At 33.9% G+C, this 13,462-nt stretch overlaps 2 protein-coding genes across 8 annotated transcripts in view; one reads left to right on the top strand and one right to left on the bottom strand.

Moving 5' to 3' along the window:
• The window catches only part of LOC105318717 (cyclic nucleotide-gated channel rod photoreceptor subunit alpha), a 29,349-nt gene extending 24,900 nt beyond the window's left edge, over positions 1-4,449 (top strand). For 5 of the 7 annotated variants that reach the window (XM_066078065.1, XM_066078063.1, XM_066078064.1 and 2 more), the window contains 6 exons: positions 224-310; positions 581-677; positions 2,135-2,829; positions 3,331-3,439; positions 3,521-3,808; positions 4,056-4,449. In XM_066078065.1, coding sequence (XP_065934137.1) covers positions 224-310; positions 581-677; positions 2,135-2,829; positions 3,331-3,439; positions 3,521-3,808; positions 4,056-4,091 — 1,312 coding nt within the window. In that variant the 3' untranslated portion in view covers positions 4,092-4,449. Of the gene's footprint in view, positions 1-223; positions 311-580; positions 678-990; positions 1,065-2,134; positions 2,830-3,330; positions 3,440-3,520; positions 3,809-4,055 lie in introns of those variants that run through there. The other 2 variants (XM_066078066.1, XR_010711688.1) reach the window with 2 other exon arrangements.
• Positions 4,450-10,627: 6,178 nt separating this feature from the next.
• Positions 10,628-12,596, bottom strand: LOC105318718 (uncharacterized). The gene is made up of 3 exons (XM_011415956.4): positions 12,125-12,596; positions 11,679-11,813; positions 10,628-11,086 (listed from the first exon to the last, which is right to left on the bottom strand). The coding sequence occupies exons 1-3, from the start codon at positions 12,342-12,344 to the stop codon at positions 10,896-10,898; spliced, it is 546 nt and encodes a 181-aa protein (XP_011414258.3). The 5' UTR covers positions 12,345-12,596; the 3' UTR covers positions 10,628-10,895.
• Between the last annotated feature and the right edge of the window lie 866 nt (positions 12,597-13,462).

Here is a 13,462-nt window from a genome sequence, read left to right as displayed (position 1 = left end):
GAGATAACCACCATTTAGTCTCTATCCTTCAAGTCACATCTCTATATTTTGAACGGAAATTACAGGGAGCATTTTAAGGGCTGGCTTATCTTAGGTAAAAACAGGTAAAGTAGGTGAACATAGTTAAAAATAATTCTTGTGTGAATGTTTATCAAGGGTTAAAATTGGATTGCGCAAATAATAAAAAGACTATTTAAAGTGCATACAAACTTTTTTGTTATAGTGAAAGCGGTGTTGTGCTATCAAAAATGGAAACTGGAGATTTTTTTGGAGAAATTGGAATTTTGAATTTAGACGGAGGTATTAACAGGTGAGGAACAATCCCCTCCCCCCAAACTTAATACATGTACAGGCACACGCACTTTGTTTCGTTCAGACCTTTTTTTTATTTTTGGTTTATTGGGGTTTGTTTGTTTTGATAATAGTTGATTTTTTTTTCATTTGTCTTCTATTTATATACATGTATTTTATCAAAAAAAATATAACGGCCTACGTTACTTCCTAAAATGTGTGTTTTCTTTTCTCGCTACCACCTTCTATATAACGGAATGTTGATAATACATGTGGGCTTTTTTAAAAGGAGAACTGCTGACGTGAAATCCGTGGGATATTCGGAACTCTTCGTCCTTTCCCGTGAAGACGTGCTTGAAGCTCTCAAAGATCACCCGGAAGCAGAAGTAAAGGAACTTTTTTATACTCTCAAATAAATATAAGATTATTATATTAAATAATGCCAAATAAGTATTGCAACATTAAATGATATTAATCTAAAAATATGAGCATCCTATATTTTAGAGAAAAAGTCTAAATAAGTACATGTATAGCTTAGTCGTTCAACGTGATAATAAGCCAGTTTTATCTACATGTATTTTTATGGAAGGTGTAGGAGATTGGGATCTGTATTGAATTCCTCGAAGTAAACAAACCAACTCTGTAAATTATCAGTATGACTCTTTACTCTTATATTCCAATACAATAATGCATTTTCAGGAGAGGCTTATTTCTCACGGTAAAGAAAGGTTAAAGTCTTATGGTTGTGGAAAAAACGCACCTTATATCGCATGGTACTTACAGCCAACTAAAACAACCTATACTATTGGAATAGAACGTACTGTTAAATAAAGCTTAGACATTACTAACATATTGGTATTCAAATTTGTATTTCTCAAGGATTCTAACAAAACCTAGAGTTTACTAATATTTGTTGTCACTTCATAATTACACAATATGTGACACAAGCAGCTGAGCCTTGTCTTTTGCTAACAATTTTCATTTGGTAACGATTCCGCACTGGTTGGTCAACATCAGATCCACGCTATGTGTTTTGATATGGTTTGTTTTAATTATAGTATATATACTAGTAAAAAAATTTCATATTTTAGCTTTTGATTAGCATATTTTCATATATTTTTATTCAGAGATCCTCTTCTAGTCTTCTTCTATAGGTGACCAATACAGTTATATTCATAGGGTGGCTAACGTTCGTAGTAGAAATAATATTCTAAGGTATAAGGTTTGATACTGTAAAGCTTGGTTATTATATTTCTGGTAGAAAACTTGGAGTTGGTCGTTTACTGTATTCTATTTTTACAATCAAGTCTAACCGATTATCATGTCGACAGGAGTTCATGACCAAAACATCCTACCTTAAACACGCATTACTGATGTTGAAAAGCGAACTGTTGAAATGCTTATCTGATGATCTCATCTATGGTGGCATATTCATACTTCAAATGGAATTGCATCTTTTATGATGCGCCCTTTTTATTTTCTGCTATGGACTCGAATATCAAATAGGAATATTCATGTAATTAAGTTTCTTCAATTCTTGGAAATTCGTGCTTCCCGAGATACAAGAACGTGTGTAAATTTAAGAAACCAGAAATAATCTAAGATACACATTTCAAGCATTTTAATCCCAGTATGTATAAATTATACAGATCAAGAATTAACTAAAGTTACATTATATTACTTATCATATACCTTTAGTCTGCATTTCAAACTATAAAGTATAACTATAAAGGAATATGTGTACACCTGTTACCTAATTTGTAAAAATTTGAAAACTAGTTTCGACGATAGAATGAAAAAAAAACGAATATAATTTATCAACATGATTTTTGTTCCCTGCCAGCGGGTCATTCGAGATTACGGGCATAGAAGATTAAAGGAAATTAAAGAACATCAGCAGAAAATGAAATATACTGCTCCTGATTTTCAAACAAAATGGTCGCCAACCTCTCCAGCCCGATACCTGCGAAGATGCTCTGGCCAGCAAGGTGGTTCCTTTAAAAGTAAAAAATCCCCAGGTCTCCTTGTTAACGTCTCAAAGCGAAAAAGTAAGCGTAAAAAATTTGTGGGTGCCATGAAAGAATTGGCCATGAAAACGACCTATAAGAGAGATCCGCCAAAGAGCCCTTTGAGCGCGGACCTGGTAGAAGACGGGCAGGTCGATGGTTGGCCAGTGCTGGCAACACTCGCTCATGGCGAAGTGATAGCGATCAAAGACAACAATCTCATAAAAAGAAAATTCAGTTTTCCAACGATTGTTGAAAAGGCAATGGAAGCCAATAAAAAAGGATTGCTTTTTTGTGAAAAAAATAAAGTTTTCGACAGTTCAACAAGTGTGAACAATGGAGTGACGGTGGATCTTAAAGAGTGTGAAATACTAAACAATACAGACATTCATGAAAATGAATTTATTCAGAAAAAATCAAACAAAGATTCCTGTGATTCTGAGGAGTTAAACTGTGATTTGTCAAACAATGTGAATGTAGACCGATGTTATTCTGGGCCGGATGGGATTGCGGTCAATAATAACACGAAAAGGTATCGGACCTTAAATGTGTGTTGTGGTGCATTTAATTAAAAGATAGAAGGCTATAAAATAATGACTTTTTATGTGATTAACATTAACCTTACCATGGTACAATCGCAATATTTATTTTAACCATTATGCACGGTCACATCTAGAGAGTAGAATAGACACGCTTTTCACCTCCCTTAGATAAGATTAGCAGTTGTTTAGGTTTAAATTCTCTCTGTGAGAGGATATTAAAGTAAGTAGATACATTTCAACTATATAATAACATTCAAAACATTATTATCTTTCATTAAATATATAAAAAAAAATACTTCAGGATTAAATAGATAATATGTATTTATGAAGGTTTTGAACTTTATTGCAAAATAAATCTAAAATACACCAGAAATTAATGAACTACACTATCATGATCAGTGAACCAAATTTATCTTTTATTTAGAAATGTCTTACTACATGTAGTAACTGTATGCATTTTTCATGTTTCTAGTTTATTAACTATTTTTAAGTGCCAACGATGGTAAACAGGAAACCATCTTAGCGTATGACGACACAGAAATTTCGTCACACGCTGTCTGTAGCTGTTCGGACACATCAACAAAGTTGAATCAAACTCTGGTGAGTGTCGTAATATATGTCCAGGTTTGCTAATTTACTGTCATTACTGAAATTTAAAATGAAAAATGCCTCTTTTAACAGGAACATGTAAATTCTCATTTGATGAGCCTAACCCAGCTCATGAAAATTCAAGTCAAGGTCTTGGAAGAAATACGAAATAGCCAATTTGAAAGTCAAAATCAAACTGTTGTAAGTGAAGTTGTTCAAATTCAACCTGTTGCGAGTGAAGAAGTAAATACAAGTAGCCAACAGCGGTGCTCACCGACAGACAAAGTGGACAGTGAGATCGAGAGTCCGGACACACCCATCGAACACGACAATGCCGAGCGAGGGGAAACAGAGGAAACTCGGGAAGACTTTCAGGAATCGGTACGCTTACAATTGAATCTTTCATGCTTTTCCGGTAAAACCAGGAAAACGCCTCAAATGTATTAATTTTTCAAGATGTAAATATTTAATTTATAAAATAGAGTCGCTTCCCATTAGTTTGAATAAGTGGTATAACAGAAGTATTTTTTTTATTATTTGACTTAAGAATCGAAACGAACGAAGGTTTCTGAAATTTGATGGTGCAAATCACACAATCATGTTCAGTTTATAACTTTGTCTTTTGCAGGAGTCAACAGAAATAGACGTCAGTACAAGTTTATAATCATGACAATAAATCAAAGAAAGAATGCAACGCGACAGTAAAATCGTTGCGGAATGAACAGACTGTGAATAAAAATTTACGCAACGAAAAGGAGGACGAAATCGTGAATTTTTTCCACGTGATACAGAAAATGGCAGAAACGATACAGATGGGAGAGATATCTTAATAAAAATATATTGTTCATTTTTTTTTTTTGGTTTCGTCGATGAATTCCAGTAAAATGTTTGACAGGCTGTATGGCGATAACACTGAGACCTGCCAGCCATATAGCTCACCTGATATACAGCTCCCAAGTACATTTTTGTATCATCTTTTGTTTTTAACTTGTCTTGGGTCATAGATTAAACATGAAGGAAAACTTATTGTCATTGGCTATTAGACAGCGTATACTTACCCGGAGGCTCTGCATTTCAGCCAACTTAAAGTGTGGATAACCAGCACAGCTATGCTAACACATATTTAGGTGGCTCGACACACCAATGCATTATTTGGTGGATCGAGGAAGAATCATTTTTGAGAAATGATTATTTAAAAATGACACCTATATCGGCTTCCAATTATTTAAAAAAAAATGTATTTTTGATAGAATTAAAAGAAAATACGTCACGAAATTGGGTAGAACTTTCTGCCGTAATCCAACTAATAACATTTTCTTCCTTCGCTTACACTGGCGTTTCTTGGACATGTAATATTTAAAAAAAGATCATTTAGGACTATTTTCTGTTGTGCACAATCAACAAAAATAAGGTAGGATGTCTTAGAAACGTAAATGACCACAGACTTAAAATTATTTTTACAGATGAAATGTGACGTCAAGCGTTCACAGTCATTGGTCTGCATAGTCTATTGGGGGGGAGGGGGGGGGGGTTCAAATCGGAAAACATCTCATCGGCTCCCCGTCATATCGTAAACTTGAGAATGGGGTTTCCTGTCATATCAGAATGATTTGTTAATACAGCGCACTCATGTTCGACCAAAGGTCAGCCTTGATGAAAAATAAAGGCTACTTATATATCGATCTATACACGGGACGGGAAAGAACACCATCCTAAATCAAAAGATTAATACCATACAGAAATATCGTCTAGCTTTGATTAATGACAACAAGCAAATTCTTGTTACACTCAAATCTTAAAGAAAGAAGACCGCAAAGTATAGGCTATCAAAATCATCAATATTTACAAGCCAGGCTACGGATATTGCTCTGATCTGATTGCTTTGTGAATATCAACCTACACTAATGCGGACTGTTTTTGATGAATCTGAAGGATTATAATGAGAAAGTATGTGTATCTATGACAACTTGACCTAGAAACTGACCACGACAGACAAAAATATACATAAAATGTTCTTTTTATTCCATTCGATCAACTTTTCCGTCCTAAATGGAAAACAATTTCGCCTTCGTTTTCAGTATCTCTGATGAATGAGTCTCGACCACCCATGAAGCCTTTGCCGGACTTAACTTCCTACGGGACACGATAATTTGTTGTCACTGTATGCTGATGATGTAGTACTATTGTCCTGAAACCTCATTAGGCTTCAACAATGAATCTCTCTCCTTTTTTCCTCTCGGACATTTAAAGGGAATTTAGTTTTTAAAAAAACCATGTGTAGAAACAGATTCTCTCTGTTTAATTAAGATTGTAAGCCTTGGTTTTTTATTTATTTTTTTAAACATATTTCTCAAAAAAATGTGTTTGTAGAAGAAGATTCTCTCTGTTTGATTAAAGGTATAAACCTTGGAAGCGATGATTTTTTTGGGTCGTATATATCTAGATCACTGGGTCATATATGTAAGTCTAGATCTCTTCGTATTTCAAAGTAGATTTGTTTCTTGTTATATCAAAACGTTACCAAGGCAATGAATTTTATCAATTGCAAATGCTGGTTATTTCAATTAGATTTATTTGTCAAGATTTCAAACAATGCCTTTGAATATGGATGAGAAGTAGCACAATGCACCTGGGGACCCCCATTGAAGCATTTTGTGCGGATTTACAGTAAAACACACTTATAACGACCTGCTAGGGACGGGTGATTTTATTTCGTGATAAGCAAAATTCATTACATCCATTTACAACATATTATATAGTCATGGGGAGTGATAATCACTTCGCTGTAAGCGTCAATTCATTATAAGCGTGTTCGCTATAACTGTGTTTTACTGTATACTATAATAGCTTGAGCGAGAAATGAAGACATCCACTGAAATATAAGACTGTAGTACATGGAAGATTCTCAAGGGCGATCAATGAGGAAGTCAAGTTGTTCACAGTTAATACTGTGAATCATGTTTAAAGATCGTCTACAACACTCTTTCATTATTAAAGATAGTATTTCTGAGATTTTTATTCTCCGCAACGGTTTCTTTGAAATAAGAAAAATGTAAGGATATAACATGCATGGGAGTCTGAGGGATTTTGGAGTTTGCCAGGAGGGGTCGGGGAATATTTTCCGAAGGAGGGGGGGGGGCTACTCTAGATCCGCGCATTGACAACGAAATGTCTTTGACCTGAAAAACTCCTTTCTGAAAATACAAACAAAGTATTCAATGATTGCGTTACATTTGTCAAATTAAAATGTTTAAATTATTGGATAAAACAACACTGTCACAAACTCTAGATCAACCCGTGCTCTATTACACAACTAAAGGCACATTACCGTAATAAAATTAGATTGCGACAATGAGCACACGGCGGGTGCGACCGGTCAACTTGGGATGCTTACTCCTCCTGATCCTAACTCTATCTTTTTTAAAATTCCACTTACTAATATTAAGCAGTGTAAATCCATACCGGCTATGTGTATGCCTTTAAATAATGGTTTTTCCTATGACATATTTCTACGTTTTAGAAATATTGCCTCTTAGGCCGAATATTTGAAACAAATAAAGAAAAAGATGTATATAAAATCAAAATGTTTAACTATATTTAAATGCAACATTTTGAATAGGTAGACAATATACCGAAAAATTACATGTTAAAGGAATGCTCTTTATCCCACTCAAAGATTATTAAATTTTACATGAAAATATTCGTTATTCAAAATGTTTGTTTAATTAAAAATGAGCGTTAGTTCCCGTTATTTCAATCGCCGATAAATAAAACAAACAAACAATTAATTTAAGAAAAACACTAAACAGAACCAGATATGAGATTTAGAACTCGAAATGGAGACGATTATAAGGTAAGATAAGAGTTGTTAGAACCATTTTATTAGGGCCTTTGATAAACATACAAGTAAAAAGTATTAAGTAGTACATGTACATGATATTGTATATATAATATTGATATTTCAAAATTGGCAGTATAAAGAGAAAGAACAGAAGGTAGGGATTAATAATCAAAATTATGTTAGTAATAAACCTAAAAATTGTTTAAATTTTTTATGCTCTAGAGAATTTTACAGAATGTTGTATTTCTCAGGCTTAAAATTTTGGTTAAAAAAATCGCCTTGCTTAGTAAGCTACAAAATTTCAGTAGAAATAACCAAATAAATTGTTATTTGTGTTTGTGAAACTCATTTTTGTTCAGCAAAATTAACCAAAATATATGATGTCTGCATGTTTTACTTTTATTTAACTGCCAATCAATGTCCTAATATAAGCATACTTTCCCATTATGATAATATTTGGGGAAACTTGATAAATATCTCAATATTTCCTCGAGGTCCAAATTTAAAAACTTAAATCAATATGAGCTGCAATTTTCATATCGGAAATTTTAAATGTGAAATTCTAATTTACAACTAAGATGACAAAACACATTATGCATATGGTTTATAAACTTTTGTAAGAGTTATTTTTGTGAGAAAGGCTATTAAAATTATTGTCGTCCAGTACAAAAAATTAAATTGTTATATGATCTTTGCTGAAGAATTTTGCCTTCTGATGAATTCATTATTTTATGATAAATCCTATTTATCATAAAGGTTTATATATTTATGTTAGATGCAGAATTATCCTACCAAATGAATGAAAAAAACTTGAAAAATACATCTCATATTTCTTTTGGAAATAATTATGTAAACTCATGAAAAAAAAATCCCGAAAGTTTATTCAAAATATTCCTCATTAGTTAAATAAAATTAATTCCAACCATTCTTAGACATATCGGGACCTGTTTTTAAGGGCCATGAAGGAAAAAAAGAGAACAAATGAAGAAAAAATGTATTCAACAGGATACATGGCATACGGTGACACCACGTCCTGCTGACGATAAAATACAGTAGTAACCTCTCAGTAACCTTACCTCTGACGTTTATCCAAAATACAAATGTATAGGTAGCAGGGAATGCAGCATCCGTATATTTATTTTATTTTTAACCGGAAAATCCTCGATTATACCTTAGGATCAAAAAAATAATTAACAGAATCAGAAAGTTCCCGACATGATTCTCAAAGAAGGCTTCCACAAAGAATTTCACACAAATGGATTACTCTTCAGAAAAAAAGCAATATGCTCAAATATTGTTGCATCTCAAAAAAAGTTTTGTAAATTATAGTCTAACATATGATATTGACGGAAGTTTCAGCAGTTGAAAAGAATTTTGAATGAAAACCAAAATAATATATAGAGAACGCCTATTTTGTTGAACTTGTTTGAACTTTCTATAATCAATTATGACCGTATTTTGCTTTTCCAATGGGATGTACACTTTGTAAGTGATTTTTGTCAAGGTTCAGTAAGCGCTACAACTTATCTGACTCGGTCACCCACAAATCCCCACCCCTTACATTACGTCATAACCACGGACGATTTTCTTGCCCAATGGGAGTGCGGAGAATAAAGGCAGTGATGGTGTCGTGGTCCCGAGATTTCACCTATCACCAGGGCACGGCTCAGAAGTCGGTCGCTGGGGTCGTTCCCCCTATCCGGACCTACTCCGACACCTCTTGCGTCACAGATTATCTAATAAATTCCAACCGAGAAGCAAAAGGTGTGATTTTTTAACAATGATTTGAAACTAGATAACGTACCTTAAAACACGATATTACGCCGTCTCCTATTCGGTTTTTAAAATACAGGGCGTATCAAGAAACATTGATATTCAAATATCTGTTCAGTGAAAAAAACTAAACAAATAAAGAAAAAAACCCCAACAACAACAAAACAAGCTATGGAGAGACGCGTGTTGTAAAATATTCACATAATATTTAGATTTCTGGTAAGTTTGGTTTCTTACACACAAGAGAAAACTAGTCCTAAAAATAACATGATTCTTTCCGGTTTGATGCCAATGGAAACATGTCGTTTATAAATTTTAAGACTCACAAAAAATACTAAAAATTCAATGATTAAAGAGAAGTATTATTAGCTTTTATATATAAAAGATTGTTCCTGAAAATTACTGCAACCTTACGATCTGTCTCTATAAGAAAAATATAGACCATTTTTCAATAGATCTCATACTAGTATTCAAAGTTAGAACCAGTTTCGTTAACAAAATAAATCTTATTAAAGTTACTTCAAAAAATACTTCTCTTATGTAATAGGTTGTCAATATCTACAATCAGACCGCCTTTTAAATGCATTTTATTAAAATCTCTAATAATTTGATTGTAAACTATTTCGTTATATACATATGTAGATCAATGCTAACTTTGGATAATATTGAAATGAAATTAATACAGGTATATTTATTTACACGTGGATAGAAACTTAAGATCCAGTAAAAATATGCACACAAGGCTAGGTTACCACACAGGGTATTGAGTCGGTGCTAACCATACTATCAGTACCGGTATATATAGAATTCCGTTGAGTCTTGTAAAGTTAAACAAATCTTAAATTTTTCAAAACTGTAACCTGATTAAACTGTCATCCAATCCTCGTGTGGGAAGATTTGTTAAGGCTTTCCGTAACAGCAGACTCCTAGTGTAAACGGATGTATAAAAGGTTTTGACCAAAAACCAGGACAAATAGATAATCAAATGATTTTTAATTAAGGGCAGACGCAACGTTCCTAAGTTTTTTAAAAAAATTCCTTGATAGATTACTTCTGCTTTATTTGCAAACCTGTTTATTTAAAACCTATTCATGCCCAACAACTCTGGGTGCAGCATCAGGCTATTCTTGAAGTTAAAATATAATAGATATTTTTAATTCAAGCTATATTTCCAAATAGAAAATTATCATAAAACATAAAAATATAATTTTTGGAATTACGTGGTGGAAATCTTCACATTGCAGAAATATAAAAATAGAAAATAATGGAAGATAAGTCGTGTCCGAACTTAAATGCGACAATGCCTAATTTCTGCGTTGATTAAATTTTGTAACTTTGTTATATCTTTTGTGGAAATGCAGGATAATGCTTAATAATGTTATCATTATATAGCGTAAAAGATAACACATGTATGTCAGAAGCATTCAAAATATTGTTTTATTACATATCCATGAAACAAATCCTTATTTAATGACCCCCCCCCCTTCCCCACACCCACAATTCCGATTTTAAAGAAACAAGAAAGATAATCTTGATTATTTTGATTATTTCTTCAAGAAATATTTATTTTTTTGAAATCAACACAGAATAATTTTCCGACCAAATCACAATGCTGGTTGAAATGACTGCTTCACTCAAATGCCAGAGTTCTTTCCTTGTTTACACCGGTATCGTATGTACCAATAGATCTTTATAACTCGGCATTCAGGTTCAATCATTTGAATTCATTGCCCATCTCACCAGCCGAGAAATCGTCTCGTTATTCGCATTCTCCGAAGTTATCACTGCCTTTTAAAAACATTCATAAGCAAGTTGAAAAAATCTTTATTTTTTATATATACAGTGTCATTCGTTTCAATTCATCATGGAATTTCTGTTCCTCATGGAGTTCCTTCCAAAACCGGAACCGGAAGATTCGCCGTCCATTGAGGTAGAGCTTGCAATGAAGGTCGGGAGTAGGATCAGCAGGGGGAGGATGATCAGGGCGGCCAGCATCAGTCCACTGCTCGTGTCAAAGCCTCCCCCGGGACTCTCTGTCACCGAAGCTGAAAGCAGGAGCGGAACAAATACTTTAACATTGATACGAGACTTGAATAGATATTTTAGAATGTCAGTATTCACTCGAGATTTGAAGAAATACTTACACAACAATTCAATATTTACGTACGCGAGACTTACGACAATTACTGTAATATTCTCACGAGATTTAAAATATAATTTAACATTTAATATATCATTTTTAACTATTTATATTATCATTTATACGAGACTTGATTTTAACATTTCAATATTCGCAATAGACTTGAAGAAACATTTTAACGCTTCAATCTTCACACGAGATTTGAAAAATTAATCTGACATTCCAGTAAGCCGTTCAAGACATGAATTAATTCTCCAACATTTTAGTAGGATGCGAGACATGTTGAAATACCCTTATATCTCAATTAATATCCATTCCAGACCGGTAACATAAGAACAAAAAATTTGATAATGTTTAAAAAAACCATGGTTTCATTAATTTTCACTGGTATCAATTTTAGTAGATTTTATACGAGACTTGTAATAACTTTGTTGCATTTCGGTGTATTCGTATCAAGACCAGCATTAAGCACAATATTTAATAGTTGCGGTACTTACATCCATCGTCGGGGAAACAGTCCGGCTCCCCGGAGGTCCCGGGGGGACAGCGACACTCGCCAAACCCGTTCGACGCCTCAAAACACTCGGTGTTTCCCGGACATTGCTGGGTGGGGCCTAGTCGATCACATTCCCCTGAAAAATAAATGTCCTGGTAAAATTACTTTGTTCGGAAATCAGTGGGAAACTTAATACGGTGATTGCATTCTCGTAATAAAAATTCGCTGGTTTGGTGTAAATATGGAAAATAAATGTATTATATTGTGAATTATTAAATTTACACTCGCAAAGTAAATTCAAAATTCACCATAAATATGTCACATTATGCAAATTTTGTTTAAGCACCTTTTTTTTTTATAACAACACTTATTTAGCACACATCTAAAATAGAAGCTAGAGAGGTTTTTACTTCAAACCTTTTATTAAAGTGTTTCACGTCAACTCACCGAGGCAACCGTCCCGTTCTATTACTCTGTTTGGAGGGAAATCGTAAAAGCCGGGCGCACAAACGCATCTGAACATCCCGGACATGATCTCCTCGCAGACGGCGTTTCGTGGACAGCTGGGCGACATGGGGTCACATGTTTGTCCCCTGGTCCCCAGGACTAAGAGAAGGACGACGAAAGAAACCCCAACAGAAAACTTGGTGCTCCCCAACGCGTACATGTTTGCTTCTTGGATGTCGACAAACGTATCGAGCCCAGACCGTGTACCTGAAGTCAGGTGTTATAACCGAGATCTATATTGTAGACAACTAGGGTAATTAACGCAAATTAATATGCAGATGGGAGATAGAGTGGGGGCATGTTCTATCTTATAACCATACGTGTGTTACCACATTTCATCTTTTGACTCCTAAAATTCGAACAGGCGCAACAGACCGGAAGTTACGGGACTGCAGACGCTGGATCTCTGTTCAGAAATACATCTTTACAATACGTTGCTTGCATCAATTAAAAATGAAATTCACAAAATTAAAAGTTTGTGTTGCCGGTAATTATCGATATTAACCTTCGATCAACAGAGGTTTTTAATTTCCGCACTGCATCCAGACTCCTAGCATGGATATTTATGGGGATTTTCCCCTGCTCAGTTGCCCTGTGTTGCAAATTGAAGAACTAGTGAACATAGAAAAGTACACAAGGCAGATAGGAACACATTGTAGGTCTTCTTTGAGTTTATATTTTTCATGTACTTGGATTTGGTTTTACTTTCATGAACTAATGAATGAAAATTTTTTGACATTTGCATTGAAACAACGAAACATTGATAAAAAAAAATATCATCGACCTGCTCATAGGGTGATATTCATGTACATAAAAATGGCGATATGATGGAAAATCTTCGATGGGAAAGGAACATATCAGTCTTGATTGTGTTTATAACGTTCATAGCAGATGGCTGAAGAAACACTTGAACTCACTGTCTGGAATATATCTAACAATCCGTATTCTTAATGCAATAATAACAAATTCCATTATTCTGAATTTAACGCTGCTTTACTTGTAAATTACATGTATCTAATTTCCGTGTAAATAGTACACCACAGTAGGCGGGACGCAGAGCTTAGTCACGACAAGTTATTCAACAAAATTCTTGGCTTAGTGGTTCCACGAACATCTGAAGTCAAGGTGTTCAAGCCAACGATATTTTTTTTTTAAATATGTACATTTATTCCATTATATCCATCGTGGAAAATGTTCAATACCTTTATAAATGCATAGATATCATCATTAATTTTTTTATTTCATTTATGAAGTCTTAAAGACATTACATTTTTATGA

Source organism: Magallana gigas, chromosome 3, assembly GCF_963853765.1.
Source record: "Magallana gigas chromosome 3, xbMagGiga1.1, whole genome shotgun sequence".
In the NCBI taxonomy this organism is placed as follows: domain Eukaryota; kingdom Metazoa; phylum Mollusca; class Bivalvia; order Ostreida; family Ostreidae; genus Magallana; species Magallana gigas.
Note: the sequence above shows the minus strand (reverse complement) of the source record. Positions and strands in the feature narration are given on the sequence as shown.

Coding starts and splice junctions, on each gene's coding strand:
- LOC105318718 (XM_011415956.4), bottom strand. CDS start 12,344: ATGTACGCGTTGGGGAGCACCAAGTTTTCTGTTGGGGTTTCTTTCGTC. Junction 11,814..12,124: donor AGAACGGGACGGTTGCCTCG/GTGAGTTGACGT, acceptor TTTATTTTTCAG/GGGAATGTGATCGACTAGGC. Junction 11,087..11,678: donor CTGTTTCCCCGACGATGGAT/GTAAGTACCGCA, acceptor TCCTGCTTTCAG/CTTCGGTGACAGAGAGTCCC.